Below are 18,089 nucleotides of genomic sequence, written 5' to 3'. Positions count from 1 at the left end.
TGCGAAATTGTTGTCTATTAAAATTACATGGAATTTAGAAACTGATGACATCACTCAAAAGTGTTAAGCATGGATTCCAGGAACCATATGATTTAATTTTCCTCTTAGGAAAGGTTGCATTAACACTTTGACGGCTACGAGTACCGTACTGTACTCAAAAATTATTCCGCTGGGGCCATGAGTGCAGCACTGCACACGCGAAATTTTCCAAAGTTTCAAACGTATGCGCTACAGCACAAGTTTTACGTTAAAACTAGTTTGGCATCACTGTTTGTATTATTTTACCAATCACAATTTATGACTTTTCGAAATGCTCCGAAAAGTTTTCATGTCTGTATTGTTTTAATAGAAGACATTTTACTAGTTTGAAATTATGTTATAAAACTGTAATTTCGAAAAAATAAATTGTTTTATAATAATTTTTATCGATATTTTACTCGTTTACCTTGTGTTGGGGCCGCGTGTGCAGTACTATATATGGGTAGTTTTTACCCTTATATGGCAGATGGGGATGAAATTTTATGCTAGATGGGTTCCTGGCACCATCTAATATAAGAATCAACCATTGAACCCTCCAGGTTTTTACGAACTTTTTGGCAAAAACACCATGGCCGTCAAAGTGTTAATTCTGCTACAGATAGGTTTGGTTTGGTTCCTCAAATCCTTTTAATCTGCCTCTTATATAGTCTACACTAGGATTGGGCGATCTCTAGAAAAAGTTTCTAAATTACGTAGGGATCGATTCACTGATAAAATAGATCGATTCACAGAGAATCGATTTTTGTTGAATCGATCTTTGAAAAATCGAATGCCTTTTTTCCTTTTTTTCTACCTATTCTCTTGATCTTTGTTTAAACATGGAATAAACATTTCACATTTGTATCCAAACATTAAATGCATTATATTTTGATTATCAGTAAAGAAGGTCACAAAAAAAAAACTTGAAAGGCCAGAAAAATTGAGTTTTCCAGAGCATTCATCTTGTACCGTCAAGGAATCATTTAAGCCGAAGGTTCATTCATCATGAGCTGAGGATTGTACCGCTCATGACAACTCTACACCAACTGATAATTGTGCCGGCTAGTGACCATTCTATTCTGGATTTCTCGAGTAGAGAGAGACGCACCACGCTTGATATGTGGTACAGTCTAGGGGGGCTTCGCTGATTAATGGTCAGCTGCATCCCAATAGCAAGTATCCCGTGTCGGGCATACGTACAGAGTACTGGAGACTGCAACATCCCAATTATGACAATAAATTGTAATACTAACCGTGAGTAATCGGTTACACATTGTCAAATTATTCAACTCCTGGCCCCGTCAGGCTAACGCCGCTTGAACAAAAATATATATTTTGGAAAAAAAAGGAATTAATTGAATTAATCAAAAATTATTATTAGGAATTCAACAACTTATATATAGCCAGAGCTCCGCTGACTATATAAAAATTTCTGTCTGTTTTTTTCCTACTCGAATCGACATGAAAATTGGTATGTATGGGTTTTTGGGGTCGGGGAAGGTTCTTATGATAGCTCGAGACCCCTCCCCGTTCTCTAAGGGGGGCTGAACTCGAGAACTAATCAAAAAAATGGAAATGGAATCAAACTTAACATATAGAGGTTAGAGGGATCAATACATGTTTCTATGGGAGTTCGCCACTCCTCTAAAAGGAGGCTCCCATACAAATGGAACACAAATTTCTGCATAACTCGAGAACTAATCAAACAAACTGAACCAAAATTTGCATATGCAGGTTTTAGGGAGCAATAAATGTTTCTATGGTGGTTCGACACGCCTACCCCTCTCTCTAAGGGCAAGGGGACTGCTATACAAATGAGCTTGAGCTTGAGCTTGGGTAGACTGTACAATTCGTAGTTGCTCTCCGTAATTGACCTGAACCAACCAAATTGCACAAAGAACACACAGAATGACGCTTGGGACTAGCAAATCATTCTCGTTGTGCAATTTTCGGTGATTCGAGCTTTAAATGGTCAATAACGACGCCGGCCACGTCCTTACAGTCACCAGGGGAAGGGAAGGAATGTTAGTATGATATTCGCCGCCCGAAGGCCAGAAGGGTCGCCTCTAAAGCGTGGTTCCCTAGCGAATATCATGGAGGGATAATTGTTAGTGGGGAGAGGTATGAATCAGGATTCACTGAGGTAAGTGATGTGATTTTGTAAACACGGGCTGTCGAGCGCTCGACGGAACGAAAATACATTTTCATGTGTTACCACACGCTCCAGAGATTATATTAAGGTATCCTGATAAGGAAACCCTGTAACATTAATTGAACTGGCTATATATTATAATATTTATCGTACCTACTTAACTGTGGGGAACCTGTTAAGTAAGTGAGAGAAATTATCTAAAACCAATCGGACCGGTGGAATGTTTCGTTATTTATCACGCATACTGTGTTTCAAGCTTGAATCGCGACGGCGAAGAGTTTTGTTTGGGAAACCTGAGAAGGTAACCGATAGAACTCCACCAAAATCAATCGGACTATCATTTTTCATGCTGCTGCATGCTGGGGATACAAGGGGCTATCGATGTTATACCATTGTAACACTGTATTTCCGTATTATCTCCATTCAGCTCCCCCGGCGGATCACACATACACCCACCGGGAGCCCCACGTGAGATTACAGCTTCAGTCATGTGTCCGTCAGTAGCATAGAATCCGCGAGCTCGACAAACAACACGCTCGATGATCAACGAAATATGATTATCTTGTGTATTGCCAATCGAATCCGCGAACTCCACATCACCGACAAACACAAAACTAAAACCAAACTCACGTCAAGAATCCAGCGGGTACATATGCAATCCACAAAAAAAAATTAAAAATAAAAACAATACGAAAACACAACAATATAAAATCAACAACCGCCTCCACCCCCCACAACAGCATCAAACTACAGATTCAGATATAATAGATAAATGAAAAAATTAAACTACTTCGCCTATTACATCGTAGCACTGCTCTCTCGGGAGATAATAATGAGAGCTATAGAAATAGTAAAGTACGTAAACCAGCATTCATATATTTTTAGGACATCCCCTCAGAAGTATGTGGATAAATAAATGAAAAAAATATAAACTTAGCTGAAACCACTGTCTGCTCTCAGTAATGCCGATGATTCCTCCGGTTGTGATACATTCACTATGTCACATCACATCGAGCTCGTTATAGAAAATATAGGCACTAACACTTATGTCTGAATCTAGCAGACGAAAAAACCAAACCGCAAACACGAACCAAACCAAACGAGTCTCATTAAAAATGTTGCGGTGAGGTAATTAAACTATGAAAATCATAGAACTTCGTTCGCACTCCCGGCAATAGTATCGCTACTCTTATCTCTCCGTTTTCATCATGAACACGCATTGGGGAGGAACACACACGTCACGGATCCGAGCACCAAAATAAAAATCGCAAGGGAACTGCTATACAAATGAAACACAAACTTCTGCATACCTCGAGAACTAATCAAGCAAATGGAGCCAAATTTGGGATGTGAAGGATTTGAGTACGATAAATGTTTCTACGATGGTACAACATCCCTCCCTCCTCTGGAATGGAGAGGGGGTCCCATAAAAATAATGCACATATTTCAACCAATCAATGCGAAAAAATCGAAATGCAAAAATTCGAAAAATTTAATTCGCCGGTTTGTCGGCTAACTACGAATCGATCCAATTTTTGACTTCATAGAAATTGGAGAAGTGCTGGTCAACCAGGCCATGTTGCATCGATCGAGAAAGGTAGTAATCGGACGAAGTAATGTCTGGAGAATACGGGGGGTGGGACAGGACCTCCCATTTCAGCGTTTCCAAGTATGTTTTGACCGGTTTCGCGACACGCGGCCGAGCATTGTCGTGCTGCAAAATAACTTTATCGTGTCTTTGCTCGTATTGTGGTCGTTTTTTCTTCAGTGCACGGCTCAAACGCATCAATTGTCGTTGGTAGAGGTCCTCCGTAATGGCTTCATTCGGTTTTAGCAGCTCATAGTACACCACACCCAGCTGGTCCCGTCAAATAGACAGCATTACCTTCTGGCCGTGAATATTCCGCGCGGCCATCGATGTTGATGCATGGCCGGGGTATTCATACGTTGCCCGACGTTTAGGATTGTCGTAATGGACCCACTTTTCATCGCCAGTAACGATTTGATGCAAAAAAAACTTTTCTTTCATGCACCCATGGAGCATGGAGTTGGAGCATGGTCACCATAAACTTCCACCAAAATGCGATGACTTTTCGCAGCTTTTTTCTTCAGATTGAAGTAATAAAGTAATACTCCTCGCAAAAACACTCTCGTTGGTACGAAATTCGACATATTCGAAGTGGCAAAAAACTATATTGTTTACGCTTCAACTTTTTGACATATACTGAAAAAGACGCTCAATGACAGTAGCTTTCCAATGGATGTCTGGATATTTGATTCACTGGAATAATAATCAAGTTACGCCATCTGTTGTCAAACCGAAGAAACTTACTGGTACACTTAATAACATCTTCAAAAATGTTTCTGTTAAGTACGTACAGCAATGCTGATTTTTTTTTGTTCAATTAAATTATTGCTGAAGTCGAAATCTTATTTTGTCTTACCTAGCAGGCTAGAGCGTGCTGTTTCAAGAAGTCTTCTATAGCATTCCCAACCATTTCAACGCCCTGTCGATGTCAATGGTTAGCAATCGGATTGAACCAGGTTTGGTGTGTATGAGTAAATACTTCCCAAGCAAACGGTTCATTTTTTCTTTCGATCTTTTGCGATATGGACCGTTACCATAAAGCAATGCTATGGTGTAAGACCGTTTTTGCTATTTTGATAATTGCTTTATGTTGCTCATTTATTTTCGACGATGACGATACAAGTGAATAATTTTTGTGTTTTCGATAAATCGTTGTAGTGAATTACACAAATAACCCACTATTATTAATTCGTGAGTTACCTTGATTTATTTCCTTATTCCAGATCGAAAATGGAAAACATAGCTACACACAAACAAGAACGATAGTCTCAGTGAGTAAATTGATCACCCCGCAGGCAATGCAACAATGCTTGAAATTCATCTACACTGGAACGATCGATCGGGACTGTCTCGATTTGCAAGTAAGTCTAGCGAAACAATTGTATCACCAACATGCATCATGCATTTTATCTACATAAGAGCGCAACACCACCATTCTCACCTAAACTTTGCTTACACCGAGAGGCCTCTGTTTCTCTTGTTTTTTTTTTTAACAATTCTTCTGTTAGGTGTATATCAATGGTATGCGAGTTCTATTGAACATCGTGTGCGTTACTGTAAGAAAAACTCGCATTTCATAGATATACAACTAATATGTCTAATTATGTTATACTGCCGCCCAGAATACTCACTGCATCTTATCTAGAAACTCATTTTCCACATTTTTTTCGGAACTTTTAGCTTTGTGTTAATTTTTTTCAATTTCTTGACGAATATTGTTCACAACTTTTGTCCGCCACAAGAAATCCATTCTATATCGTTTTTAACTTTTCATCGCATGACTCCACATCATTCCAAAACAATTTTGAACTTTGAACTTTAGTTCATTTTTTCAGTTACTACTGATTCGGCTATTGATGATTCGTGTTGTACTGTATTTTTGTTTTTTTGTTTATTTGTTTCACCCAATGTCCCGTTTTTGGAAGGAGTTACCAATTATCATGTTTAGAGAGTAGATTGGACCATTTTCATGCATTCTGTTGTCATGTTCAACTCAATAGTACATAAGTATATTGTCATATTTTTCTAGTGTTAAGCACAATTCGAACGATGCAATTTGAATACCTCGTATGGACATAGCGTCTTTTTCTTTAGTACTTGTGAAGTGTTATGATAGCGATTTAGGTAGCCGTTTGAAATCATCATGTTTTTTTCCCTGTTGGGTGTGCATCACTGCGTCCATTGTTTGAATTATTGTGGTATGCCCCATTTTTTTTCAACTACGCTTCAAACTTATCTACTGCTTATTGATGAAGACGTAGACTAAAAGCTACAGTGAGATAGGTGTCAATTTATAATCCTAATCGGCGACACTTCTTCTTTCTTTGTTTTTAAGAGGCTTTAAACTTTGAAGTTCATTCGCCTCTAAGCATCGCCAACTTTCTTGGGCTCCAAAATAGGCTTATCGAATCTTGAACAGTGTCCTGTTATAAGATTGCTGAAGTCTGTCTTATTAAGACTCAGCAATTGTTAAGTAATTTTTAATACTCGGCGTAATTTTTTTTTTGCTGGTTAAGTTCCAATTCAATTGGCCTCTCACTCTTCAACACACAATCAGAAATTTCACAAAATGTTTCTGGATTTGTGAAGAGTGAGCACATCTTGCAAGTTCATCTGCTTGTTCATTTCCCTCTATACCGCAATGGCCAGGAATCCAGTACAGTTGTACCGAAATTATCTGTGAAGCCGTAAAAGACAAATGCAATCCCAGACAATTTTTGAAGAGCACTTGAAAGTATTAAGGGCTTCAAGTGCCGATTCCGTTACCTTTTGCCTCCAAGCTTTTCAGAAGGTCACCAACCTGCGAGTGATCAAAGGAGAGGTGGGCAACCTTTTGTTCCAATCACATATATCGAAGATTCGCCCAGCTTCGAGGGGATTTTCCTATGTGTGAGCATGCCTTGGATCCATTCGACTATACAGTTGTTAGATAGATAAGAAACATTATCGAAAGCACCTACGATGTCAAGAAACGCACATAATGCAATTTCTTTTGATGAAGGAGATTCTTGAATTTTTGTCACAAGCGTGTGTAACGCTGTGACTGTGGATTTGCCCGATGGGTATTTAGAGTAAGGGTTTGAACATGAATACCGACTTGCTAGTGGTCATCATCGTATGACGATTTATGGGGATAAAATGAACATTCAACAGTCGACAATCGAACTAAAAATGTAATATGACATTTGTTCGTTTTATTCATTTGATGTTCATCGTTCTGTAATCAGATAAATATGTTCATGTACTCGAAAGCAGAATAAAGAGTGAGAAAAATGATACACATCATAGGCAGTCAAATGACATTCAAACTAACGGGTTTTTCAATAAGATTGCTACAAAAGTTTTTTTTTAAATAAAACAAAAATGGTCCAGACGCTGAGTCCAATTTTCGATGGTTTTCAAGCATAAATCGGCTGATACTGCTGCAATTTCACGTTCGATATTCGTACGAAGTTCATCAATCGTCGCTGGCTTGTTGGCATTGACCATAGACTTGACATAGCCCCACAGGAAACAGTATAACGGCGTCAAATCGCACGACCGAGGCGACCAATTGACTGGGCTATTTTGTGAGATAACACGCTCACCAAACTTGGTTTTCAATAAATTGTAAAATTCGCTGTGTGGCTTGTGGCGCCGTCCTGTTGAAATCACATATTGTCCAAGTCCATATCATCCAATTCGGGCCAAAAATATTCGGTTATCATGAAGCAGTAGCGATTCCCATTCACAGTAACGTGCCAGTCTAGATCATCACGGAAGAAGTACGGCCCAATTACGCCGCCAGACAATAAACCGCATCAAATCGTAATTTTTTCGGAATGCAATGGTGACTCAAAAAACATTTTAAAATTTAAAAAAAATTTAAAATTTTTAGCCAAATCAGTTGATTAGTTTTGAGTCAGTGCTTCCACGAAATTTCGAAGACATGGTTTTGAGAAAAACGCGTTCAAAGTTTTAGCAACAGAAAAAATTACGCAACAGAAAATCAGCCATGCCTGGTGCATAGAGCAGTATATGCATAGTATATTAATGTAAGATGTTTTTCTTCCGAAAAATGTAAAAAAAACATTTTTTGAACCCGTCACACCGGGCTAAAACCCTAAAGTAAATTTCAATAATCTCGACTCGTTGTTGGATCGTATATCTTTCCATTATGAAATGGCAAACCTTACTGAAGAGAAATGTAAAGAGAGCGGGAAAAATAATGCGTCGGTCTACTTTTGTAGCGTCCCTATTGATATACCCTTCACAATCAAATGAGCCGGACTCAAAGGATAGTTATGACCAGGGCCCAAATTTTTCCAAGATTAAAAATGAGAATCGACTCTCTTCTCTGTAGCTTCGCTTCGACTAGGACTACTTCGACATTCACCGTCAACATAATGTGAATTGAATAGAAAATGAATTGACGAGCATCGAGAGCGAGGATGACTGATGAACTATTCTAGTCAAAGGTTATTCTCATAGACGTGACTAATGAATACAAATCTGCCTCTTCATCCAACCTGAATTCAATCCACATTTCTACTCCCCCTGACTTGAATTTTGTTAGCCGCGTACACAATCTTATTTTTACGCCCATATGAAGTGGAACGAAAACTTGATTTCTTATGCAAAAAAAAAGTTACACCATTAATGGACGGCATCATTGTTAACCCACCGTGAACTCAAACCAACGAATTTAAACAGTTATTAGCTATGCTATAAAGGTTCTCGCCTTAGCATTAGTGAATAGCGTGCAGATTGGGAGGAATTCTAAACAAAATTTTAGTTCACTTTGTCTCCGAGTTCAATTTTGTTAAAAACATACAGAGAAAAGGGGTTTATATAAACAAAATTCACAAATTTGTGTATTGAAATCCATTTGACGGGGACAAATCGAGTCGTAGAGTAAGAAAGCAACTAAACGCCTGACTGACTGTTGAGTCATGTTGACGGAGAAACTGTTGGAAGAAGCCAAAACTCATTTCCAATTGAACACGAAGGCAACTTTTTGCAAAGTCCGCTGACTATCTTCAATTGAACCTGACTTTACCGAGCCCTGGTTATGACTACGAATGGGAGAATGAAAATAGCATATTTTCACCGCTCTTCTGTGTACGTTCGATAGAAAGAGAGAACATTTGAACATTCAACTGACGGTCGTGTTCGCGACTGTACATTTATTTCTGATGTGACTGTGGAAGTCGAGGCAATACATTCGTGATCACGTTCACAGTACATATTGAGCCATAACTTTCGCGCAAGTGTAGTATGTGATGGTAACTAAAAATGTCAACCGTTTACAAAACTGGGTGGAGCTTTATTTGCAGAACCTTAGTGTTCTGCATTAGTTTTGACCGCTCGTTTGGTTCATTTGGGAATCGGAATTTCATCTTTTTCACAAAGCTTGATCGATGTTCCTAAACCTCTTTTGGAGTTTAGAGACTCCGGGCTACTGGAACCCGAAAAGTTTTGTTTGTTGGTATTGTTAATAAAGGTCCCACGAGTTGCGCGGTAAAGAAGGGCTACTGTATCAGCGACCCGTCTAATGCAGTTAGGGCACAAAGTGCTATGGAGGGCGTCCTGATACTCCACAGGCTCCGTTAGTGGCAGGGTATTTAATAAACCAACTACCCCCGCTACCGCTACCCCTTTCATCTCTCGGCACGGGTCGTGTTACACCTTGGCTATTTTCAATAGTAAACTCATAACAGAGAATAATCAGATAGATATTTCAATAATAACACAAAAAACTCGACATTCTCTGATAAATGTACATGAAAATATTTATTGATAAAACCATCCCTACAGAAATATTAATCGATCGGTCGCCTTTTTTCCACCTTTTTTGCCATTATCTTGATGAGCATTCTTAAAGTTGAATGTTCCAGTTTTAATAGCTAGCTTGTCTCATTAATATTATACTTGCCTGAAACATTGTCAGTGATGACTAATAATGACTAATAAGGTGATAAAGTCTCTATCAACGTTTAACCCTTCAAACCGGGTTCTCGTCGAAACTTTGGGGATAATAGAGCCTCGCTTCGATTCTGATAAGTGCTTACCATTGTGTAAAATGTAGAAAAAAATGTAGAACAGTTTTTAATATGTACCACTCTGTCCGTCTAAAAAAAACAGAAAGTGGGTTATATCTATGGTATAACCGCAAGGATGACGTAGGACTATCGTTGATTTAGTGATCATTTGTTTGAAGTTGAATCTGCACCCATTCTGAATGAATGTATAAACGAATATTTGGGTGACTTCTAAAACGAGAGCGTTACGTTGGAGGCACAAGGTTTTATGCATCCAATATTGGATACGAAAATATTCTACTGATGGGCAAGAATAATCTTCAGAAGCTTTCCTGCTAATTGCACTTGATTGAAAAATCACAGAACCAAATGTATTTGGTCGCAGTATTATATGGATAGAAAACATAATAAACTCTTTCGCTTGAATGTAATTTTCAATCCCAAAGGAACTGGCAGATTATTTTCCAGATTCTCCTCGATACTCGAAGCCCACCAGTGGTGAATGCTAACTCGATAACCCCCTGTCCATTGCACTTGATTGAAAAATCACAGAACCAAATGTATTAGGCTGTCAAAAAAGTCCTGCGGTATTTCCGCTAGGTGTCGTTGTAAGCGCGTAGTTCTAGTTGTATTCATTGTATCGAGTCATACTATAGCTTGTTGGAAAGGTCTGAGACGAACCAGCCCAGGAGGCTGAAAGTCTCAAAAATAAAGAAAAAAATAAAAAATAAAAAAAATTGTTGGAAAGGTATTTTATATATCGCGCTATAATATAGTCCTTGACAGTATTTGTTTGGTTAAGTCGTTCGTGAGTTATAGTGTCGCAAATATGGAGCAAAATAAAGAGAAAATCCGACATATTTTACAGTACTACTATGACAAAGGCAAAAATGCATCTCAAGCTGCCAATAAAATTTGTGCAGTTTATGGACCCGATACAGTTTCCATTTCCACCGCACAACGATGGTTTCAACGTTTTCGTTCTGGTGTAGAGGTCGTCGAAGATGCGCCACGCTCCGGAAGGCCTGTCGTCGAAAATTGCGACAAAATCGCTGAATTAGCCTAGAAAGACCGGCATAGTAGCAGCCGTAGCATCGGCCAAGATCTGGGGATAAGTCATCAAACCGTTATTAACCATTTGAAGAAGCTTGGATTCACAAAGAAGCTCGATGTATGGGTGCCACACACGTTGACGCAAAAAAACATCTTTGACCGTATCGACGCATGTGAATCGCAACAAAATCGACCCGTTTCTGAAGCGGATGGTGACTGGCGATGAAAAGTGAGTCACTTACGACAACGTGAAACACAAACGGTCGTGGTCGAAGCCCGCTGAAGCGGCTCAGACGGTGGCCAAGCCCTCATTAACGGCCAGGAAGATTCTGCTGTGTGTTTGGTGGGATTGTCAAGGATTAATCTATTATGAGCTGCTTCCCTATGGCCAAACGCTCAATTCGGACCTGTACTGCCAACAACTGGACCGCTTGAAGGTAGCACTCATGAAGAAGAGGCCATCTTTGATAAACAGAGGCCGCATTGTCTTCCATCAGGACAACGCCAGGCCACACACTTCTTTGGTGACGCGCCAGAAGCTCCGGGAGCTCGGATGGGAGGTTCTTTTGCATCCGCCGTATAGTCCGGACCTTGCATCAAGTGACTACCACCTGTTTTTGTCCATGGCGAACGAGCTAGGTAGTCAGAAGTTAGCCACAAAAGATGCCTGTGAAAATTGGCTATCCGAGTTTTTTGCCAATAAGGAAGCGAGCTTCGAACAGAACGGCGCATATTTGACATAAAACAGATGATTGTAACTAATTTTATGAACAAATGAAAATTCAAAAAAAATACCGCAGGACTTTTTTGACAGCCTAATATTTGGTCGCAGTGTTATATGGTTAGAAAATATTAAAATAAACTCTTTCGCTTGAATGTTTTTTTTTTCAATTCCCAGGGGATCTGGCAGATTATTTTTCAGCAACGATAACATCTTTCCGGAATTTTCTCGACGCTGGATGCATACCAAACGAAAATAGTTCCGCGCGTGTATGTGTGTGTGTGGCGGCTGCTCTGATGTCTCCGATGTTTTTCGATGCTGATACTCTCTTGGTCGCCTGTTTTTCTTCTTCTGATGGTTCGCCTTTTCTGTGGTCCCCACAATTCCAAACAAACTGAAAGCGTTTCAGGTCAGGTCAGGCCAGGTAATGAATCCCTCGATCCCTCGCCGTCCAGCTCGTTCAGTAACGATGTTGTCTTGTCGATGTTCTCACGAAAAATGAATGCGTTTCACCACCAGAGTATCGCTTAAGTATGCTTTTTTCCGTGATTGAATCGAGAGAAGGTGTGGTTTACGATGGCAATTTGGAAGGCAAACTAGAGGCGAATGAACTCTCTGAGTTTGAAACTTTCAGCAACTGAGCAATAATCGATTGAAAATTATATGATTTTCGCGATGCGAAACATTTTCCGTTGCGCGCGCATCCATTATTGGATACGAAAATATCCTACTGATGGGAAAGAATAATCTTCAGAAGCTTTCCTGCTAATTGCACTTGACGATAACGATAACATCTTTCCAGATTCTCCTCGATACTTGAAGCCCACCAGCGGTTAATGCTAACTCGATAACCACCTGTTCATTGCACTTGATTGAAAAATCACAAAACCAAATGTATTTGGTTGCAGAGTTATATGGGTAGAAACATTAAAATAAACTCTTTCGCTTGAATGTTTTTTACAATTCCCAGGGGAACTGGCAGATTATTTTTCAGCAACGATAACATCTTTCTGGAATAATCTCGATGCTGGATGGAAACCAAACGAAAATAGTTCCGCGCGTGTATGTGTGTGTGTGTGCTGATACTCTCTTGGTCGCCTTCTCTTTTCTCCTGATGGATTCCCTTCTGACCTAAGGTGCACAGACAGGCTCTTGGTGACACTGTTCATCTGCGCTTTCATGATAAACGAAGTTAGCTTCACCACAACAGCGACAACATGCTCCAATCGCTGTTCAATTATAACCGAGTGGATTTCCGAGCGGCGCTCGCTTATATACCGATTGGTGATTTCAATAGCCTGTTTTGAAGGCAATTTTAAGGCTATTGAAACAAGTTTTTGGATGAAAAAGTAACAAGTATATAACGCGTAGACATTTTATCTTTCGAATGAAGTGTTTATCATACCATTTCGTTCGGTTGTTTAGGAGTTATTAACGCTCAAAATCTCGGTCTCCGACGTAACGCTTTCGTTTTCGAAACTTTGATTTTACACCCCGGTATAGAAATGAAAGCCGTAGTCCTACGTCAACATGTGAGAACATATAAAGAAATCAGATCATAGATTATAAATGAGAAAAGGAACGGCACAGTCGCTAATCACCAGTTCTTTTGAGTCGTTTTTTTCGCTTTTTCGTTCAGCGGTAACAATACCGGTATCAAGAACAACATGAAATTATAGCTGAAACTAAACTGACCAGACGTCCCGCGTTACGCGGGACAGTCCCGCATTTCAACAAAATGTCCCGCGTAAGATTCCGTCCCGCGAAACGTCCCGCATTTGGCAAAAGAAACGAAAATGTCCCGCGATATCAATATATTTCAATATCACAATTTAATCATGTTGATTTTCTTAAATGTATGAACCTCAAAAAAACGTTTATTTGGCAGACTGTTCAAGAGCGCTTCTAATGCATCCAAAGATTAATACGTTGAGCTGGTTTCATCGCACCGACATTGGGCTTTTTGTTTAGAGAGTGTCATCTGGAAGCGACAGTAACAAAATTGGAAAATGGTTTTTATAAAAGTCCCCTATTGATCCGCAGGGACCAACGTGAGTCAGACAAAAAATTTATCTTTGGTCCCCTACCTCGGTCAGGGCTTAACATTTTAAATAAGCCGGAAGAACTAGTGTATACTCGACAGGAAGAGGCAGAGTTGTTTGAAGAAGTATCGTAAATGAAGCGCTGAGCGGTCTTACGGAAGTTGGTCGGAACCTGAACCATGACCGAGGAAAAGATGTATATCGACGTGTTATTTTACCTTTTCGTGGCTTTGGTGGTCGTCTGTCTTTCTATTTTGGACATTCGCCCGAAAGTTTTCTATCGGGCGCAGCTGGGGAATGTTGGGAAGGTTGGTGGTCTTCGCGACAATGTTTATCTCCAGCCAATCCGACCTCCAGTGATCTTTTGGCATAATGGGCTGATCCCAGGTTTGGCATATAGACCACATCACCTTCCGACTCCGGCAAGCACTTCGTATTATATATATCCCCGTTCACCATATGACTCGAAAGAAGAGTGACCTTCACGTCTGTCAGGTGAGAACCGTCTTCGAGAACTTGATGTGAATGATATATTCGACGTCATCGCTTACCTGCTTATTGTAAATACCAGATCGGCTATATCTGGCGGACACAAAGTGCTTCAGGATATCCAACTCCTTCGCTGTGGGGTGGAGCTTGCAGTATGGAAAAATCATCAATTTGCTTGACAGTGCTGCTGCTGCGAATCAACATCATTGAATCATTTTTGTTACAGACTTAATAAACGTAAGATTTAAAGAAAATTTGTTCCTATAAATTATCTTTCATCGCCATCCGAAATTAAACCATTTTTTTGAATGCATACGTTAACACTAAAATCGATGAAAAATGAATTGGAATTTTCGAGCATTCCATTCGGTAAGTTGAATAAAATTGTAGAATTTTGAATCGTGCTTGCCAGGCGTAAATGCTCTGATTGAGCGAGTGATTTTCGGGCGTAAACAAAATCTAAACCACCGAAAAATCGCAACTGAGTGTCGATACTCAGAAAAAAAATAATACTGATCAGTTTCGACTCGCTAAACTATGGTTTATGTTCACATAACGTATATACATAACGTTTTGTTTTTGTGTCCCGCCATAGACCTCTGACCATCTGGTCACTTTAGCTGAAACCCAACAAACATCGGTAGCTTCATTGCTATTCATGTCCTGGCATTAATATCGCTACATAGTACATTTTCTAAACTATATGGATTTTTTAAAAATTACTGTGGAAAGAAAAGGTGCTTCTTCTTTAAAAGTCGCAAAAACATACGGAAAGACGAACTATCTAATGGTATATAATATAACATGTATATCAATAACATTTTGCGTTATACGCATTTGAATTCTCTTAATTTTTCGTTACATTTTTCATCGAGTGCCCTCCCTATATAGAAATCAAAGACGTAGCCCTGCGTCAAAAAGATGCTATGACGTACCGTACTAAGTATTCGTTTCACAAGTATTCAAGAAAAAGACGAGCTCCGTAAAACTCCGGTCAAAAGCAAACTCGACGCAATGTATAGAATCACACAACACATAAAAACCATTTATTGTTCTCTCATCTCTTCCCGGTTCTGTTCTCTTATGACCGTGTATTTTCTCAACTTATTTTTATCGCAGACTGCTTCAATAGGACTTATACTGGTAAATAGACTAAGACAAAAAAAATTTCTCGTGACAGTGTTAAACACAAAAAAATAACAGTTTTGAACTTCTCAATCGAATTGTAGCTACTAGTAGGAATACAGTAGAAAAATACTGTTGTTTAAAAAAAGCCAATCCTTGCATTAGTCGTTGCGTCAGAGATCAAATGCATTTCAAAGCACGTGGGTGCTAACAAGTTGAAAAGTTATTGATTTTTTATGTCCTTCAAAAAGTTTATTTTTCGTATACGAATTGCTTACATTTGGTTGGCTGCTCTCTAGTTTTATATTATTTTAAGTCTATTTCGTTTCCACTTTTTTCTCGCAGTTTTTCAAACCCAACTCTTATTTCCCAGTATTCCCAGAGCACAAGTTTTCTTTCCTTCGGAAACCAAGACTACAAGTCATACCACTGACTAGTTGATTTGAGGTGTCTTTCTCCATAAGTTGATTCAGATTTTTCGTTTGGAGTATTTGTAATATCTCTTTTTCCTTTTACTATTCAATGAATAAGCAAATTCCTCGGCTACTGACATAATTTAAAAGTCTCTTTAACATACCAAACAGTGCAATGTTTTCTAATAATCAATATCAAATAAATATATGCACTTATTTCCCCCTACTAAAATTTTGCCAATTAGATCTTCTAGCTTTATTTTAGCAGTACTGATAGCTTTCTAGAGTGAAACGTCTGCGTTTGGTTTCTGGGATTAATATCGTTTTCGCATTCTTCTTTGTGATTTTAGGAAATACGACAGGCGGCTGAATTTCTAGAACTTCCTCAATTGATGGTACTTTTGTCCAACACGCAAACAAACCAGAGTTTCATGAATGATGAAACGATACATCACTATTCTACGGTAAGTTATGTTATTTTGTTTTCGCTTTTATTTCAATGCTGCTTCTACCTCACAGTGTATGAAACAAAATCTCGAAAAATACTGTGTAATGAACGGTATATTTGGTGACATTACGTTCGAGCTGGACGACGGCCATATGAAGACTCACAGAGCCATGCTGGTGGCCAGGTGTGAGGTTATGAAGGCGATGTTGAATGGCGACTTCCGCGAGGCGCACGCCACTTTGGTATGCTCTGAAGAATCTGATACAGCGATAGTTGTCTCTTTTAACCCGTTGTTGATGTTACGCAGATTGTACTTCCAGGTGTAACCGAATACACATTCCATAAGCTATTGTGCTATCTTTACACGGATGAGATTCCTCCGATTTCGGCCGACAAGTGTCTCAATCTGCTAGAACTTGCGAATCGTCTTTGCTTACCGCGGCTGCTAAATCTAGTCGAGTGTAGGGTGATCGAGGATCTCACACGGATGTCTCAAAATGAAACAAGTGAAGCGGTAGAGCACTGCTTAAGACTGCTAGAGCCAGTGAAGGTAATACTGAGTTTAGAGTTGATTTCCCCAGTTTTTTTAGCTTTGAACCTAATTCTTTTTAGCTTCATAATGCGCACCAACTTGCTGAATGGTGCATGTCGTATCTGTGTGTTAATTACAATAGCATCTGCAGGTTATCGCCCCGGAGTCTGAAGAATCTACATCCCGATAATCAGGAATATCTGCGTGAGCACAGATGGCCTCCGGTTTGGTTTTTGAAGGACTACGACTACTATCAGCGCTGCATGAACGAAATCAATCGAGAGCTCAATAATGGGAAGAAAGACTGTACAACAGATGACAAGGGTTGTCTCTGTTTCTCGGGAGGTAAGCTTTCGCGCTAAGAGCAAAGACATACACTTCTTCACACTGACGAAAAAAAACTAGGATGATAGGTCCATTAGATAAAAACAGACCCTGATAAAATGGTTCATGCAAACAGTCACTTGATTCAAATAGTCATTTTCGATGTCTCTTCATATTTGAAATCAATTTTCACAACATTTGCACGATTCTTAAAGATGATTTTATTTTGGTTACCCAACTCTTACGAACAGTAATTCATATGAAATGCATACCATTCTTCAAAATCCTATAATTTAGTAGTACTGTATTATTTATCTATAGTTTTATCTTGCACCATGCTGGTTGAGTTAATATTTCGTTTTACTTTTGCATCGCTTCTCTTTCTTTTTTTCTTTTTCTCGCTATTCTTTCTTGTGTATTTTTCGATCATCTTCATATGATTCACGCATTCCAAACAAATCATAATCGCTTATCGTTTGCCAACCCACCGTACTCCGGATCATCCATCATCATACTACTCATTCAATCTCCACGAAACTCCATGCACACACACCTATTGGAAAAAGTGTTTTTCTGGCTACTAGGCAAATCGAAACGCTCGGCAGCAGCAGCCAAATCGACGCTTCAGACGGCGATCACCGCCAGCACGGAACACCAGGACGTGGTTAGCACCAGTCTGTTCCAGTCGAACGCCAACTCGGTGAACCAGCTTGATCCCGAGCATGACGGCGCTGATCTCTGACATTTGGCCGACGGACCGTGGAGGTGAGTTTTACTGCGGAAATAGAATTGAACATGATAGAACATGAAGAACCGAGAGACGATTCTCAACGACTTTTCTTGAGGGACAGTTGGGCAATTTCTATTCTCAACGGTGATGAATTCTAGAGGCTTTAATCTTTTCAGTTTATTTGCCTCTCATTCATTCTCGACGGAATTAATCCCCTTTTTTCGAATTAAAAACTGGAACGCGCAAAAATTGGTCGACAAAAAAATCGTTTCTTTCAGTCAAAATTCATAAAACGAAAATCTTTTTTTTTGTCTTTTGGTAGTTCAATTCTTATATTTAAAGGAAACAATGTTTGTTTATTGTTTTGGTTTGCCAAATCAGAACTGCCGTGCCTTCCGCTTATCCTCTTCCATTAAATTTTACACAGTGGTCTC

The 18,089-nt window shown here is 39.4% G+C and overlaps 1 protein-coding gene across 10 annotated transcripts in view; it reads left to right on the top strand.

Moving 5' to 3' along the window:
• Positions 1-18,089, top strand: part of LOC129771123 (rho-related BTB domain-containing protein 1) — a 116,722-nt gene that overhangs the window by 92,866 nt on the left and 5,767 nt on the right. For 6 of the 10 annotated variants that reach the window (XM_055774481.1, XM_055774477.1, XM_055774478.1 and 3 more), the window contains 7 exons: positions 4,982-5,119; positions 15,203-15,226; positions 15,972-16,085; positions 16,141-16,311; positions 16,377-16,619; positions 16,682-16,946; positions 17,492-17,690. In XM_055774481.1, coding sequence (XP_055630456.1) covers positions 4,982-5,119; positions 15,203-15,226; positions 15,972-16,085; positions 16,141-16,311; positions 16,377-16,619; positions 16,682-16,946; positions 17,492-17,667 — 1,131 coding nt within the window. In that variant the 3' untranslated portion in view covers positions 17,668-17,690. The remainder of the gene's footprint in view (positions 1-4,981; positions 5,120-15,202; positions 15,227-15,971; positions 16,086-16,140; positions 16,312-16,376; positions 16,620-16,681; positions 16,947-17,491; positions 17,691-18,089) is intronic. The other 4 variants (XM_055774484.1, XM_055774483.1, XM_055774482.1 and 1 more) reach the window with 3 other exon arrangements.

Source organism: Toxorhynchites rutilus, chromosome 2 (genome assembly GCF_029784135.1).
Source record: "Toxorhynchites rutilus septentrionalis strain SRP chromosome 2, ASM2978413v1, whole genome shotgun sequence".
In the NCBI taxonomy this organism is placed as follows: domain Eukaryota; kingdom Metazoa; phylum Arthropoda; class Insecta; order Diptera; family Culicidae; genus Toxorhynchites; species Toxorhynchites rutilus.
The sequence above is the reverse complement of the archived record's forward strand: the minus strand, read 5'-3'. Positions and strand labels throughout refer to the sequence as shown.